Raw genomic sequence first — 18,305 nt, 5'->3', positions numbered from 1 at the left:
ATTTCTCATAAAGACAATTTTCCCTCAGCACTTGAAGGACGGATCTTAAATGTTGAACGTGAGAGGACCAGTCAGAAGAAAACACAAGAATATCGTCCAGATATACAACCACAAAGCGTCCAATAACATTTCTGAAAATATCATTAACCAGGTTCTGAAAAACCGCTGGAGCATTACTTAAACCAAAAGGCATGACCAAATACTCATAATGACCATCTGGAGTATTAAACGCTATCTTCCACTCATTCCCTCTGCGGATACGAACCAAATTGTAGGCCCCACGTAAATCCAGTTTAGAGAACCACCTGGCTCCTGAGATCTGATTAAACAGCTCCGGGATGAGTGGAAGAGGATACTAATTCTTAACGGTAATCTTATTTAATTCACGGTAGTTGATACAGGGTCTTAAACCGCCATCTTTCTTTTCAACAAAAAAAACCCTGCATCCACCGGAGAAGTGGATGGATGAATATGACCCTTACAGAGACTGTCTTTAATATAATCATTCATGGCCTGTCTTTCCAGAGCAGATATATTATGTATCCGCCCCTTAGGCAGCTTAGCATTAGGGAGAAGTACAATGGGTCAGTCCTACGGCCTATGAGGAGGGAGAGATTAACAACCGATTTCAGAAAAGACGTCCTCAAATTCTTGAATAAACTCCGCCAACGATAGTGCGCTTCAAGATACGGTAGTAGTAGACAAAGACATGCAAGAATCATAACATTTAGAATTCCACTTAATCAAATCTGCTTTTACCCAACAAATAACCGGATTATGCGTCTGCAGCCATGGAATACCCAATATTACTTCAGAGCGCAAATTTTCTAGGATAAAGAAAGAAATTAGTTCATTATGCAAAGTACCCACTTCCAAAGTAACATGCGGAGTGGAGAACTTGACCGACCCCTGAGAGAAAGGAGTGTTATCAATAGCGGATAATTTGACCTGGGTACTCAACTGAACAAGGGGGATACCCAATCCTTTTGCAACCTGAAAATCCAAGAAATTAGATGCAGAACCACAATCCACAAAAGCTTGACCAGAAATACAAACATTATTAAACCATACATTAACAGGCAAATAGATTTTTTGAGAAAATGTGGGAAAAACCTGACTGCCCAGATGGCATTCCCAGGGACCATGTAGGTCTCATAAAGGGACGAATGTTTCCTAACACTAACTACTCTAATAAAAAAAAGATAAAGAGCAAGGTCCAAACTGGACAATTTAAAAATGAAGATATGGTTATAGCAAGAAATACACAATGAAGACACGGTTGTAATATACATCTTTTGCTTATCATGGTGTAAAAAAAAGGTTAAATTGTCCAGCCTTTACTAATCTCTGTGGCTTTTTATGTATATTAAAACTGGGCTATAAAGGATCAGAATAGGAAAATTAGTGATGTCTTTGAAATTTGGTATTTGAAAAGACCCTACTATGGACAGCAAGGAAAGTGAAGCCTAACCTTCCAAGTGACTGGAAAAGTGTTATGGTCCTTAGTTATGAATTTAAACATGTTATGAGAAGATAAAGAACCGTTGAATGAAAAAGAGTAAGAGTACAGAAATCAAGAACACGCCATTGAGAAGCCAGTGGACCTAGAAAGAAGAGAGGACATTCTAGGGACACCGATTTATATAAGGGTTAAAACCGAGTTAAGACCACCTAATAATAATCATCCAATAACAAAAACTCTGGATACTGGAAGCAAAGATTGTCTGTTGCAACTAGGAAGGGGGTTAACTGGAGAGAATAGAACCTCCAGATTTGGGCTTAATTTTTCCTCTGGGCAATCATTTGTATTGAGCTGTACATGAACGTCAAGAATGTGAAAGCAGGCGCTACTAACTATGGTATGTATATGCTATCAGCCAGCCAAAATTCTAATGTCTATATACTGTAGTCACCTAAGCCTGTTTTAATGAACATATGGAAGGCTTAAAAAGTCAATATCTATTCTTAACGAGATGGGTTTATTGCTTTATTAACCCAGAACGGACATGGTATCATGAATGTTATATTTCCCGGGCTTTAATTTTACTCAGCAGATATAATGAGACATAAACTGATAGGGCAATTAGAGGAGGATGGAGGAAGTGATCCATGTCTAACTTTCCAGCTGCCAGGTAAAGTCAAGTTGTGCTAGTTCTTTTTATATTGTCAGCACTCAAAGCCACCAGCTTAAACAGTCTACTTAGTTCTAGACATTAAAATGGGCCTGCTTCTCAAAATAACAACTTGGCACCACATTTGCATATAATCTGGTATTGACCTTATAACTTAGTTGTCATTTTGGACCTGCTGCTTGCTATTAGTCTCCAGGTTGACCTCAGCATTATATACTAACCAAGAGGACAGGGTAACTTTTCAGCATTAGGTATATTGTATTTAAAAATACAGAAATGTAGTACAAAACATACATACAGAACTTTTTTTTTTTATTGATATCTACAAATCGTGTACAAAAACTGTGTATTTTCCACTTAAAAGGTGAGTGGCGGAAAATCTACAGCAAATGTGTTATGTGCTAATGTAATTTGGCCACAAAGTGTAAAATCAACTGCAAGAATGCATGGAAAATCGCTACATAATAGACAAGCTGCGTGAAAATCCACAGCATGCACTGAAATTTGCAGACAAAAAAATGTGATACTTGTGAATGAGGTTTTAATAACCTCTTTTACATCAATTCTATTGTACTTTGTTGCAGATTTGATGTGGAATTCGCAGAGACTGAACGTGGACTAAGGCCCCATGCACACGGCCGTAAAATCGCCCGTAATTACGGTCTGTAATTACCGGCCCATTCATTTCTATGCCCGACGGACACCTTCCTGTATGTCTACGAGAGGGTGGCCGTGCCGTAGAAACCTGCCGAAAAAAATAGGACATGTCCTACTTTGTTTGGTTTACATACCGTGCTCCTATAATTTATAATGGGGGCATAGCTGGCCGCGCATTGTGCATTTTCCAATTCCACACATGTAGCCAGCATTACATTGTAGTCTGCATAACAAAGGCAGGTAGGTAGGTGCTCTGTGGCTCCTGGTACTTTTATGGGAGCCATTTTGGGTGCTGACACTTTTATGGTGGCTGCCAGCACTATGTTGGCTATTACAGCTGCTGGTACTGGTATTGGGGACACTGATGCTCTTGCCACTGGCATAAAGGGCACAGAGGCCACTGGCACTGTTATAGTACAACTACAGGCATTGTTAGGGTATGTGCACACGACAATGCCAAATACGTCTGAAATTACTGAGCTATCTTCAGGAGAAAACAGCTCCTGAATTTCAGACATTTGTACAAGTGCACGCGTTTTTCGCAGCGTCTTTTACGGACGAAATCGGAGCTGGTTTTCATTGGAGTCAATGAAAAACGGCTCCAATTCCGTCCCAAGAAGTGTCCTGCACTTCTTTGCCGCGGGCGTAATTTTACGCACTGTCTTTTGATGGCGACGCGTAAAGTGACACCTCGTCTGAACAGAACATCGTAAGACCCATTGCAAGCAATGGGCAGATGTTTGCTGACTTATTGGAGCCGTCTTTTCAGGCGTAATTCGAGGCGTAAAACGCCTCCATTACGTCTGAAAAGAGGTTGTGTGCACATACCCTTACATGGAGGACTGAGTGTATTAGAACTATTAAGGGGACCAGTGCAGTTGTTAGGACTGATGAAGTTATTGCACAAACACTTTCTGTGTGTACTGAGCCACTGACAGGCAATATCGCCCGTCAGTTGCTTGTTACGGACTGAGGGAGGAAGGAAAGGAAAAATAATATGATCTGTTGTCAACTTTCAATATGGGGAGGGGGTTGGGTTCAGTCAATATACAGCTTGAAAGTTCAAGAGTCTACAAGTAATCCTTAACAATAGGTTAAAAGAGTGTTATGGGCCATACTTCAGTCATTGCCAGAATGCCTGAATGGTCCATTAATGCCCGGTAGACTAAACATCTTTATTTACAAAAAAATACTAATAAATCAGCACCATTTTTAATATCTGTTCATGTTACAGGCATACGTTTGTGTTTGAAATTTGCAGGCTGTCGTTATTATTACAGTCATGTGAAAGAAAGGACATATACATATTTGATCTGCATTCAAACAGCTTATAAAGATAAAGGTGATCTTCTACTTCCTTCTGTGGTAATAGTAAGTAGATCCATGCATGAATCGCTACCTTAACCCCTTAAATAGGCACTACTGTTTCAAATCAATAGTATAAGAATGTACAGTGAAGGAAATAAGTATTTGATCCCTTGCTGATTTTGTAAGTTTTCCCACTGTCAAAGTCATGAACAGTCTAGAATTTTTAGGCTAGGTTAATTTTACCAGTGAGAGATAGATTATATAAAAAAAAAAGAAAAGAAAATCACATAGTCAAAATTATATATATTTATTTGCATTGTGCACAGAGAAATAAGTATTTGATCCCCTACCAACCATTAAGAGTTCAGCCTCCTCCAGACCAGTTACACGCTCCAAATCAACTTGGTGCCTTCATTAAAGACAGCTGTCTTACATGGTCACCTGTATAAAAGACTCCTGTCCACAGACCCAATTAATCAGTCTGACTCTAACCTCTACAACATAGGCAAGACCAAAGAGCTTTCTAAGGATGTCAGGGACAAGATCATAGACCTGCACAAGGCTGGAATGGGCTACAAAACCATAAGTAAGACGCTGGGTGAGAAGGAGACAACTGTTGGTGCAATAGTAAGAAAATGGAAGACATACAAAATTACTGTCAATCGACATCGATATGGGGCTCCATGCAAAATCTCACCTCGTGGGGTATCCTTGATCCTGAAGGTGAGAGCTCAGCCGAAAACTACACGGGGGGAACTTGTTAATGATCTCAAGGCAGCTGGGACCACAGTCACCAAGAAAACCATTGGTAACACATTACGCCGTAATGGATTAAAATCCTGCAGTGCCCGCAAGGTCCCCCTGCTCAAGAAAGCATATGTAGAGGCCCGTCTGAAGTTTGCAAATGAACATCTGGATGATTCTGAGAGTGATTGGGAGAAGGTGCTGTGGTCAGATGAGACTAAAATTGAGCTCTTTGGCATTAACTCAACTCGCCGTGTTTGGAGGAAGAGAAATGCTGCCTATGACCCAAAGAACACCGTCCCCACTGTCAAGCATGGAGGTGGAAACATTATGTTTTGGGGGTGTTTCTCTGCTAAGGGCACAGGACTACTTCACCGCATCAATGGGTGAATGGATGGAGCCATGTACCGTCAAATCCTGAGTGACAACCTCCTTCCCTCCACTAGGACATAAAAAATGGCTTGTGGCTGGGTCTTCCAGCACAACAATGACCCGAAACATACAGCCAAGGCAACAAAGGAGTGGCTCAAAAAGAAGCACATTAAGGTCATGGAGTGGCCTAGCCAGTCTCCCGACCTTAATCCCATCGAAAATTTATGGAGGGAGCTGAAGGTCCGAGTTGCCAAGCGACAGCCTCGAAATCTTAATGATTTACAGATGATCTGCAAAGAGGAGTGGACCAAAATTCCATCTAACATGTTTGCAAACCTCATCATCAACTACAAAAAAACGTCTGACTGCTGTGCTTGCCAACAAGGGTTTTGCCACCAAGTATTAAGTCTTGTTTGCCAAAGGGATCAAATACTTATTTCTCTGTGCACAATGCAAATAAATATATATAATTTTGACAATGTGATTTTCTGTTTGTTTTTTTTAATATAATCTATCTCTCACTGGTAAAATTAACCTAGCCTAAAAATTCTAGACTGTTCATGTCTTTGACAGTGGGCAAACTTACAAAATCAGCAAGGGATCAAATACTTATTTCCTTCAATGTATATGACATTTTGTAATATATCTTATCAGAGAAAAATGCCTTTCTTCACTTATTCACTTTCCTCCTCCCTCCTAAACTCACTCTAAATTTACTTCTGTACTCATCTTGAGAGACATGACGGATTATCAGCTCTGAAAAATCAGGCTGCATGTTTTATGTTGTTTTATGACTTTTTTTTAATAAAAGCCTTTTTTTAAAAAGTGTTTCTACTGTTTATTTTATTAAACTTAAAGGGGTTTTCCCACGACTGGACAACTGTTGACCCATCCACAGGACAGGTCATTAGTATATTATCGGTGGGGGTCCGACACCTGGACCCCGCACCTATCAGCTGCTCCGGCTGCCTCCGGGCACCGAAAGTCCATGGCAGAAGCAGATAGCTCTGGTCACGGAATTGCAGCCAAGCTGCAGTACTGCTGCTCTGCTCCTATTCAAGCAAATAAGAGCAGAGCTGCAGTTCTGTAGAATGGCCGCTGTGCAGTGGTTGGAGCCATCTGCTTCCGGCTCCAACTACTGTATACCGTTCAAAACATCCGGCGCCCAGAGGCAGCCAGAGCGGTTGACTGGTTGTGATGCCTGGGTGTTCGACCCCCCCCCCCCTTCATATACTGATGACCTATCCTGTAGATAGGACATCAGTTGTTCGGTCATTGAAAACCTCTTTATTTAAAATTTTCTTTGACCCAATAGGGAATTTTTACGTTCATTTTTTTCGGCCAAGGGATGCCCCCAAAACCATCAGTTGGTGTTTGTCAATCATAGCTGAAACCCCACGTGACTAATCTCAGAAGAACAGATGCTGTCCTCGGCAGAACACCACACTGTAAATGTACTACGATGTACACAAGGCCTTCAGAATGAAGGTTAAAGATGCCTGTGTCTAGAAAAAGATTTAAAAAAATCACCAAACAATTGGATTTCAATCATTCTCCTGTCCAGAATATTATCTACAAGTGGAGAACTTTTCAAACAACTACCAACTTGCCCAGAATAGGCCATCCCAACAAATTCAGCTCAACAGCAGGACACAATATGCAGAAAGAAGTCTCTAAGAACTTCATAACAGGAACTACAGGTAGGATCTCACCACTACTAATGTCACAGTGCATGACTGCCATTGGAAAGAGACTGCACAAATTAGATCTACATGAAAAGTGTGCCAGGAGGAACCCTTTGTTGTCCAGAAAAAAACTAAAGTTTGCTCATGAACACCTAGACAAGCATGAGAACTTGGAAGAATGTGCCCTGGGCAGACGACGCAAAGATATAGCTATTTGGCCACACTACTAGAAGACATGCTTGGTGAAAACTAAAGACATCATTTGACCACAAGAACCTGATACCAACTTTAAAGCATGGTGGTGGAAATTATATGGGTTTTGGGCTTATATGAATTCTTTATTGTAACAGAAGGTCAGAAGACCCAGAATGTTAAACTCACACGTGACAATGATCCTCAACATACCAGTAAATCCACCAAATGGAGGTTCTTGAATGGCCAAGACAAAGCCTTGATCTAAATCCCATAGAGATGCTGTGGGGGGATTTGAAATGGACTGTGCATCCAAGAAACCCCTCAAAAATCACACAGCTTAATACATTATCCATGGAAGAATGGGGAAAATCTCTCTCCCAGTAGATGTCAGAGACTGGTAGACAGTTTTTCTTGAGGTTGTTTCTGCCAAAGGGGGCAAAACCAGCTATTAGAACCGCTACTTTTTCTACAGAAGAAAAATGGCTTATTTATGTTTGCTAGTTTGTTTTTTTTTTATAGTTTTTTATTCAATTACACCAACCTTATCTTTATATACTATTTAACCCCTTCCCACTGCAGCCACTTTTGACCTTCCTGACAGAGCCTAATTTTCCAATTTGACATGTCCTACTATGTGGTAATAACTTTGGAATGCTTTTACCTAACCGAACGATCCTGAGACTGTTTTCTCGTGACATAATGTACTTTATGTTAGTGGAAAAACATTGTTGATAAATTCAATATTTATTTGTGAAAAACACCAAAATTTCGAGAAAGTTTGCAAAAATTACCGCTTTTCTAAATTTAAATGTAACTGCTTGTAAAACAGATAGTAATACCACACAAAATAGTTTCTATGTCACATATGTCTACTTTATGATGGCATCGTTTTTTTGAACCTTCGTTTCTTTTTCTGGGACGTTACAAGGCTTAGAACTTAGCAATTTCTTACATATTCAAGAAAATGTCAAAAGGCAATTTTTTCAGGGACTATTTCAGTTGTGAAGTGGCTTTGAGGGGTCCATACAATACAAACCCCTATAAATCACCCCTTTTTGAAAACTACAGCTCGCAAAGCATTTAGAAAGTTTCTTAACCCTTCAGGCATTTCACAAGAAATAAAGAAAAGTAGAGGTAAAATGTACAAATTTAATTTCTTTTGCAGAAATGAATATTTAATCCATTTTTTTCAGTAACACAGAAATTTTTCAATATTTATTGCCAAGATTCTGCAGTTTTTAGAAATATCCTACATGTGGCCCGAATGTGTTAATGGACTGAAGCACAGGCCTCAGAAATAAAGACGCTAATGAATTTTGGGGCCTTCTTTTTATTAGATATCAGGTTTGAAACACCCCGAAAAAATACACCATTTTGGAAACTACACCCCACAAGGAATTCATTTAGGGGTGTAAGTGAGCATTTTGAACCTACAAGTGTTTCATAAATTTATTAGACTTTAAACGTAAAAATGTAAATTTTTATTTTTTTCCAATAAGATGTCGTTTTAGCTAAAAAAAAACAACAATTTCCACAAGGAATAAAGAAAAAAAAAGCCTACCAACATTTGTAAAGCAACTTCTCCAGAGTACGGAAATGCCACATATGTGGTAATAAACTGCTGTTTGGGCACATGGCAGGGCTCAGAAGGGAAGGAGCGCCATTTAGCTTTTGGAGATTTTGATGAATTGGTTTCTCCACACCATGTCACATTTGCAAAGCCCCATAGGTACCAGTACAGTGAAAATACCCCAAAAGTGACTTCATTTATAAATTTATACCCCCTCAGGAATTCATCTAGGGGTGTAGTTAGCATTTTGACCCCACAGGTGTTTTATAGAATTGGGCAGTGAAAATAAAAGAATACAAATTTCCAGTAAGATGTAGCTTTAGCTAAAAAAAATTATTACAAATAAAATGAGAAGAAGCACCCCAATATTTGTAAAGCAATTTCTCCCAAATAGGGCAATACCCCATATGTGGTCATAAACTGCTGTTTGGGCGCACGGTATGACTCCATTTGGAGGGGAAGGAACGCCATTTGGCTTTTGGAGTGCAGATTTTGCAGGATTGGTTTCTGGGCGCTATGTCTCATTTGCAAAGCCCCTGTGGGACCAAGACAGTGGAAACCCCCCAGAAGTGACCTCATTTTGGAAACTACACCCCTCAAGGTATTCACCAAGGGGTGTAGTGAGCATGCTATCCCTGCAGGTGTTTTCCAGAAATTAGTGTACACTCCATGTTGCAGAGTGAAAATGGCAATTTTCCATAGATATGCCAATATGTGGTGCCCAGCTTGTGCCACCATGAAAAGTCAGCTCCCTAATTATTATGCTGTGTACCCTGGTTTTAGAAACACCCTACATGTGGCCCTAATCTTTTGCCTGGACATTCGACAAGGCTCAGGAGTGAAAGAGTACCATGCGAAATTGAGGCCTAATTACAAAGTATTGGTTCACAAATGCAGAGGCTCTGATGTGAAATAATAAAATAAACCCATGAGAAGTGACCATATTTTGGAAACTACACCCCTCAAGGAATATACCAAGGGGTGTAGTGAGCATGCTATCCCTGCAGGTGTTTTCCAGAAATTAGTGTACACTCGATGTTGCAGAGTGAAAATTTCAATTTTCCATAGATATGCCAATATGTGGTGCCCAGCTTGTGCCACCATGAAAAGTCAGCTCCCTAATTATTATGCTGTGTACCCTGGTTTTAGAAAAACCCTACATGTGGCCATAATCTTTTGCCTGGACATTCGACAAGGCTCAGGAGTGAAAGAGTACCATGCGAAATTGAGGCCTAATTACAAAGTATTGGTTCACAAATGCAGAGGATCTGATGTGAAATAAACCCATGAGAAGTGACCATATTTTGGAAACTACACCCCTCAAGGAATATATTAAGGGGTGTAGTGAACATTCTGACCCACAGGTCTTTTCAATAAATGATTGTGCTGCGGATGGTGCAAAGTAAAAATTGCAATTTTTCCCTAGATATACCATTTCAGAGGTAAATATGTTGTGCCCAAATAGTGCCAACCCAAAAATTGTTAAAAGGGTTCTCCGGGGTATGGCGATGCCATACATGTGGAAGTAAACTGCTATTTCGTCACAGTATAGGGCTCAGAAGTGAGGCAGCGCCATTTTCTTCAGGAGCGCGGATTTTGCTTGGAAGTCGTTTTTTGTTCGTTTTCCTGGTAAATGAGTTTACAATGCAGGCGCATATGTAATCTGTGCAGAGTACATCAGGGTATAATAAGGTGGTATAATAATGGGGTAAAAAAAACCAGTAAAATAATCCATAGATGTGTGTTACGCTGTGACACAATCCTTTCTGCCAGTGTCACACTGATAAATGATGTCCTTTTTTTATCCCCCTTTTGGTCCACACTCGGCACCTTTGCAGTTTGAGGAATTTTGTTGGGTGTGTTCTCCTGGTATAATACGGGCACCCTCGCTTTCAGCAGATATGTTTAGCCCCCCCGTTCCTGGTTCCCTAATTTTAGGGCCTTGATAAATCTCCTCTTGAAACAGAAGAAAAGTTCCCCTCGGGCCTGCACAACTGCATATTTTTTTTCTGTCCTGACTTATTGGAGCCTTAACGTATTTTATTTTTTCATAGTCGTAGTGGTATGAGGGTTGTTATTTGCGGGACGAGCTGTGGTTTCTATTGGTACCATTTTGGGGTACATAAGACTTTTTGATCACTTTTTATTTCTATTTTTGTGAGGCAAGATGACCAAAAAACAGCAATTCTGGAATTGTTTTTAGTTTTTTTTTTTTTTACGGCTTTCACCGTGCAGGATAAACATAACTTTTTTATAGTTTAGGCCGCCGTTACAGATGCGGCGATACCAAATATGTATGGTTTATTTATTTATTTTTAATAATAAAAGACATGATAAGGGAAAAAGGGGGATTGCTTTATTTTATTCCATTTTTATTTTTTACAACTTTTTTTCACTTTTTTATTACTTTTTTTTAGTCCCATTAGGGGACTTGAAGGTTCAACTGTCTGACTTATGTTCTAATACATTGTACTACCTATGTAGTGCAATGTATTAGAACTGTCAGTCATTCACTGACAGCAAGCCAGTTAGGCTCCGCCTCCAGGTGGGGCCTAATCGGCTTCCGTAATTGGCAGACCAGTAGGCCATTGTTAGGCCTCCTGTTGCCATAGCAGCCTTCGGCCAGCCCTGTAATCGCATTGTAGGGGCACACCACTAAGATGCGTAGATCGCTTTTGATTGCTGCATCTAAATTGTTAATGGCAGGGATCGGATGATGGCACTGACTCAGCTTCTGAGCCCGTGCCATCCATTTGTCGTAAGTATACGACAAATTGCGGGAAGCACTGGCTTTCCATGATGTATTCTTACGACGAATGTTGGAAGGGGTTAAATGAGATCTAAAATTAATAAGCCCACATATAATAAAAAATTTGATGGTGTCCTTTGGCTCTGTTTATATTTTATTATTTCCGTCCATCAGAGATATATATCGAGAGAATTTCCTGACATATACCTCCGACATATGGCTGCAATGTATGGGCATACAGGGGCATACAACACCCATAGGACCCCGTAGTAAGAACACATGCATTTGTTTTTACTGTATGCCCCTGCATGGACTAGGGTAGTTTACTATGCTATTCCATCCGATGATAAAAGAAGGTATGCCGATGCATGCCGGTCAACTGTATGTCAAAAAGACACTCTTTTGGCACACGCTGGGTGAATAGGTCCCTATGGATAAGTTCGGTGTATGCACCAGTAGCTTTCCATATGCATACACCAAAATTTGTTTACAAACGTAATATTAACACAGGCTTACTTTTCCACATGACTGTATTAGGGTTAAAGTGGTAACATACTGTCATTCTCATTCACAAGTGGGGAATAAATTTACTGTGAATTCATGGGTTTAGCACATTCTGAAACGCTGCTTTAAAACCTATTGTTTTATATCTAATGTTTTACAAAAACACAAAGAAATATGTAACATACTCACAGAATCAACGACGTTTACCACGGATTTAGCAAAGTTGCTGCTATGAATGTAAGATGAGCGTTGTTTCTTGTACTAAATGAAAAATAAGAAATGTTCATCAGCATGGAGTACTTTGAAATTTCACATCGGATCCCTGGTTCATAAGAATACAATGGACATTACAATAATGCAATACTGCCACCAAGTGGTGACTGAGAAAGTTGTGCTGAAACGATTAGGAAATACTCTAATGCCTCAAAGGCTATGTAAACCTTTGAACACTTTATATATATATATATATATATATATATATATATATATATATATATATATATATATATATATATATATATATATATATATATATATATATATATATATATATATATATATGGAAACAACATATTATGGGATTTGAAACAACTTTTTAATTGGTTTTCATTAAAAAAAAAATGCGTTTTTGAGATAAAGCTTCTATGTATCCCGCAGGACCCGCTGTCACCAAAGCTCAGTCCCGCTGACGGCTAGGTTCATCTTGACCGCAAGATACAGCTTCTATGTATCCAGAAAACATAGAGGCTGTGTCTCAAATAGTAAAACATTTTTTTAATAAATTAAAAAGTTATTTATAATCCCATAATACGTTGTGTTATTTTAAAAAAAATTGGTTTACATAGTGTTTAAGTTCTAATAAGCTCAGGTTACAATTTTTTTTTACTTACATTAACTTTCCCTGGCCCAACCTTACTTGAAACCACATTTAACTTAGACTCTGTACACGTCCCTGTTGGTTTTACATTTGGTCCTTACGCCAGAAAGTTCTCCCGGCGTGTACTTGAGCGGTGGGTGCTAAAAGGACACTTTTGGCATCAATTGGGACTATACAGTACAGGTACATGGTCCCATTTGCCTTACCCTGGAGCATTTCCTGGCACATACACTGAACCTACACAGTGAACACTGTGTCTCCGTGAGTAAACTCACACCACATTTTTGCCATACAGCAGAGGCAAAGTTTTTTTTATAGGCAGTACGCAACAGGAATCAACTGTGAAGATATCCTTTTTATTACTTCATACTGTTTTTTTTACAAGCCAGAGGATTCAACATGAAATATGTGCGCAGCACTATTATCACTGATGAGCTGACGGGACTGCTGATGGAAGCTCCGGACAGGGCCGCTGACGGCATATATATATATAAATCTCCTACACAAAGGAGAACTCACATACAACAGTTTCTCCCCAAAACAGGAACAATGGGCAGATTTATCAATGTATTCACACCAGTTTCCAGATGTAAATACATTGAAATACATTGCGTTCAGGCCGAACAGAATATTTTTTTAAGCCCTTACTGTTTCAGTGTTGGGAAATTTGGGCTTGAGAGTGGCACTCTGTGAGACTCATTTATCAAGCTTTACCGACAATTTTCTGTTTAGGATAGTGGAGAAAAATAATGCTAGGTTCGACCTGGCATTACTTTTCCCCTGCAACATATTTATCCAGGGTTGGACTGGCCCACCACAGAACGAGAGGATCCTCCGGAGGGGTCAGACTCTGACACAATAATGGCCTTAAAGGTCCAGCAGAAGACAACCCTATTTGGAGCACTTTGGAGTCAATCCCTGTCACGTAGGGTTCGTGGACCCACTGGGCCGTACCGCCTTGGCGGTATGGCAGCTGGCCAAGGGGGCGCAGGTCAGAGTCTATAGTTCATATAGGGTACCTGTGGTAGCTCGGACAGTAGCAAGGCAGGCTTGGCAGGAACTAGGCAGCAGGTAGATGACAGGCGTGGTATACAGCACAGCACGGCTACAGCTCAGCACGGCACTAGATCAGGATACAGGTTACAGGATACAGGAACAGGGAACACTGGGAGCAGGAAACACTAGGGGACCATTTGCAAGACAAACTTGGAATACGACAATAAAGCTCAGGCGTGCGAGGATGGGGCTGGAACCTTCTTATAGCCCATGGTGCTCTGGGAGCAATTAGCTCAATCTCCAACATGCGTGCGCTCTGGTTTCTTAAGTCTGGACTGAGCTCATAAGCGCACCCTGGTAGTCACTGTGGAGCAGGACGGCCATATGTGCAGACACCTCTTGAGAGAAGGGCGTCGGCTGGATGGAAGGAGTTTGTGGTCAGCGACCACGGACGTTACAGTATCCTCCCTCTTACGCCCCCTCCTCTTGGGACCAGAAGGAGAGAGAAACCTCTTAATGAGGTTAGTAGAGTTGAGATTCTCCTTTGGCTCCCAGGACCTCTCTTCTGGACCAAACCCCCTCCAATCCACCAAATAAAAAGTCTTTCCTCTCACTCTCTTGGTGTCCAAGATCTCCTTAACCCCGAAGGTGTCTGGAGGACCGATGGAGGCAACCGCAAGGCTTGGAGTCTTGGTAAAGCGGTTCAGAATCACTGGTTTCAGGAGAGAAACATGGAAGGAGTTGGGGATTCTGAGGGTAGGAGGCAGCCGAAGCTTGTAGGCGACAGGGTTGATCTGCTGCAGGATCTCGAAGGGACCGATTAACCTGGGAGCAAATTTACAACGGAACCCTCAGTCGAATATTCCTGGAGGACAGCCAGACCTTTGTGCCAGGAAGAAACTGAGGAGGTTCTCTTATCCCTGTGTCCGCCTTCTGCTTCATGCGGACGACTGCCAGCAGGATGGAGGATCGAGTCTGCTGCCAGATCTGCAGAAAGTCCCCAAAAGCCGTGTCAACAGCTGGCACCTCGGACGTAACAGGGACCGGGAGAGGAATTTGTGGGTGCTGGCCATAGACAATAAGGAACGGTGTCTTCTGTGTGGACTCGCTGGTATGATTGTTGAAAGAGAACTCAGCCCATGGAAGCAACTGCTCCCAGTCATCATGCTGCTTGGAGATGAAGTGGTGTAGGTAGTTCTCCAAGATCGGATTGATCCTCTCGACCTGACCATTGGAATGAGGATGGAAGGCTGAGGAAAAGTCCAACTTTATACCTAGGAGTCCGCAGAGGGCTCTTGTTAGGGATCTGCCAGGTACTACGTCTAGGTATACTCCTGGGATTAATCAATCCACACCTGAGGCCAGACCTGTTCGACTGACACCCTCTCCCACCAACCAGGGTGGCAGGCTCAGGAGTGGGAGAGCCTATCGCGGCCTGGTCAGTCGGAGTTAGCTCCGCCCCCTGTCCTTTATTACCTGCTGTGTTCTCCTCCTCAGTGCTTGTAATTCTTTTGGATTCCTGGCCCCACTGCTGCTTGCTCCAGCCTGTTCTGCCGTGCTTCTGCCTTGCTGCTGTTCTGCTTAACCTGCTTTGCTTTGCCTCCGGCTTGCTTCCTCCTCCGTGCTCACTTGGGTATACTCCACCTTATCCTGGTCCTGACTACTCATTCACCGCTCCGTTTCCTCGCGGCGTTCCGTGGGCTATTGCCCCTTCCCTTGCGTGTTCCCTGTTTGTCTTCCCGTGCACTTAGACAGCGTAGGGACCGCCGCCCAGTTGTACCCCGTCGCCTAGGGCGGGTCGTTGCAAGTAGGCAGGGACAGGGCGGTGGATAGATTAGGGCTCACTTTCCCTTCACCTCCTTCCTGCCATTACAGCTCTCCAGAACTTCGAGGTGAACTTAACCCCCCGATCAGACACAATATGCTGCGGCAAGCCGTGCAGGCGGAAGATGTGTTGGATGAACAGCTTGGCCAGCAGAGGAGCAGAAGGAAGACCGGTCAGAGGAACGAAGTGGGCCATCTTTGAAAATCCACCCCCACCCAGACAGTACTGCATCCGGCAGAGAGATGCAGGTCCGTAATAAAGTCCATAGCTATATGCTGCCAGGGGGCATTGGACACAGGCAATGTCTGGAGTAGACCAGCAGGTCTAGAGTGAACGACCTTTTTGGCTGCACATACTGAACAGGAATAAACAAAGTCCATAACGTCCTTGGGCAGCGTGGGCCACCAGAATTGACGAGCAATCAGATCCCGTGTCTTACGGGACCCCGTCTGACCTGCCAATCTAGAGGAGTGTCCCCAGCGGAGGATTCTTCCACGGTCAGCCAGGCGCACAATAGTGCTCCCTGGAGGAATGTCCCCAACTTGCAGGGGATTGACAGAGACAATGCAAGATGGATCAATGATGTTCTGTGGAATCTCCATGGTGTCTTCTATCTTGATAAAGAAAAGAAATAAAAGGAATAAACACGGTGCCACATAGTGTGAGTAAGCCCAAAAAGTGACAAATTGTATTTGACAGATGGACGCTTACCACAGGTAGATAGATCGAAAGCGTGAAATAATGAACAGGTGAGTGCTGCTGCCGAAATCCCAGCCGGTTAGGCCTGAAAGGCCACCGCAATGTGGTACTGTAGAGATTCTTCAAAAACGGGACTACGTGAGGCGCTGCTACTCAATGATGATACGGTTGTGGTGAAATAATGATATTTATTTGTAAAGGCTACGCGGTTGAAAGACCTGGACAAGGCATCGGCCCTCACATTCTTGTCGTCCGGGCGATAATGGAGCTCAAACTGGAACCTGGTAAAGAACAGTGACCACCTGGCCTGACGAGGGTTCAGCCGTTGGGCTGTCTGAAGATAGGTCAGGTTCTTATGGTCCATAAAAATCAGGATGGGATGAGCTGCGCCCTCTATTAGATGTCTCCACTCCTCCAGAGCCAATTTGATGGCCAGTAACTCCCGATCCCCAATTGAGTAGTTGCGTTCTGCGGAAGAGAAGAGCTTAGAAAAATATCCACATACCATTGACTTGCCCTTGGAGCCTCTCTGGAACAGGAGCGCACCAGCACCGACAGAGGATGCATCCACCATCCAACAGCATGCAATGTCAATCAGCTGCTTCAAGGGCCAGCAAGATATTGTCGTGTATTAAAAGAGACATGGACTCGCGGGACAGGGATGTAATATTACCACTTTACAAAGCATTAGTGCGGCCTCATCTAGAATATGCAGTCCAGTTCTGGGCTCCAGTTCATAGAAAGGATGCCCTGGAGTTAGAAAAAATACAAAGAAGAGCAACAAAACTATTAGGGGCATGGAGAATCTAAGTTATGAGGAAAGATTAAAAGAACTAAACCTATTTAGCCTTGAAAAAAGACGTCTAAGGGGGGACATGATTAACTTATATAAATATATGAATGGCACATACAAAAAATATGGTGAAATCCTGTTCCATGTAAAACCCCCTCAAAAAACAAGGGGGCACCCCCTCCGTCTGGAAAAAAAAGGTTCAACCTGCAGAGGCGACAAGCCTTCTTTACTGTGAGAACTGTGAATCTATGGAATAGTCTACCGCAGGAGCTGGTCACAGCAGGGACAGTAGATAGCTTTAAAAAAGGCTTAGATAAATTCCTAGAACAAAAAAATATTAGCTCCTATGTGTAGAATTTTTTTACTTCCCCTTTCCCATCCCTTGGTTGAACTTGATGGACATGTGTCTTATTTCAACCGTACAAACTATGTAACTAAATGTAACTATGTAACATCTGGATGATGGAGGATAGAGGCTGACGTGAAGGCACTCTTCAGGCTATTGAATACGGACTCTGCCTCAGGAGTTCATACCTTGGCGTTCATGCCCTTCTTAGTGAGGTTAGAGATAGTAGAAGTTTGGAATAAACTGTCTGTAAAAATTGGCGAATTCTAGAAAGCGCTGTATGGCCCTCAATCCTTGAGGGCGTGGCCATTCAAGGACAGACTTTACCTTTTCAGGATCCATCTCGAGACCTCGATTCGAGATGATATAACCCAGGAAGGGTAGAGCATCTTTTTCAAACACGCACTTTTCCAACTTAGCGTACAGACAATTCTCCCTTAACCGCAGCAAAACTTGACGGACGTGTCTCTGATGCGTCATAGCATCTGGAGAAAAAATCAAGATATCCTCAAGGTAGACTACTACACAAACATAGAGGAGGTCACGGAAAATGTAATTAACAAACTTCTGGAAGACCGCGGGTCATTACACAGGCCAAAGGGCATTACTAGACATTCATAGTGTCCATCACGGGTGTTTAATGCAGTCTTCCATTCATCACCCTGGCGAATCCGGACTAGGTTGTAAGCCTCACGCAGGTCTAGTTTGGAAAAAATCTGGGAACCTCGTATACGATCAAATAGTTCTGAGATCAGTTGCAACGGATATTTATTTTTCACCGTGATCTGGTTGAGGCCTCGGTAGTCAATACAAAAACGAAGAGAACCATCCTTCTTTTTGACGAAGAAGAACC

General features: G+C 42.1%; 1 protein-coding gene across 8 annotated transcripts in view; it reads right to left on the bottom strand.

The window, feature by feature from the left end:
* Positions 1-18,305, bottom strand: part of ADAM23 (ADAM metallopeptidase domain 23) — a 199,787-nt gene that overhangs the window by 79,605 nt on the left and 101,877 nt on the right. For all 8 annotated transcript variants that reach the window (XM_075829866.1, XM_075829862.1, XM_075829863.1 and 5 more), the window contains exon 10: positions 12,106-12,177. In XM_075829866.1, coding sequence (XP_075685981.1) covers positions 12,106-12,177 — 72 coding nt within the window. The remainder of the gene's footprint in view (positions 1-12,105; positions 12,178-18,305) is intronic.

The sequence above is a fragment of the Rhinoderma darwinii genome, chromosome 6 (assembly GCF_050947455.1).
Source record: "Rhinoderma darwinii isolate aRhiDar2 chromosome 6, aRhiDar2.hap1, whole genome shotgun sequence".
NCBI classification, from domain to species: domain Eukaryota; kingdom Metazoa; phylum Chordata; class Amphibia; order Anura; family Rhinodermatidae; genus Rhinoderma; species Rhinoderma darwinii.
Note: the sequence above shows the minus strand (reverse complement) of the source record. Positions and strands in the feature narration are given on the sequence as shown.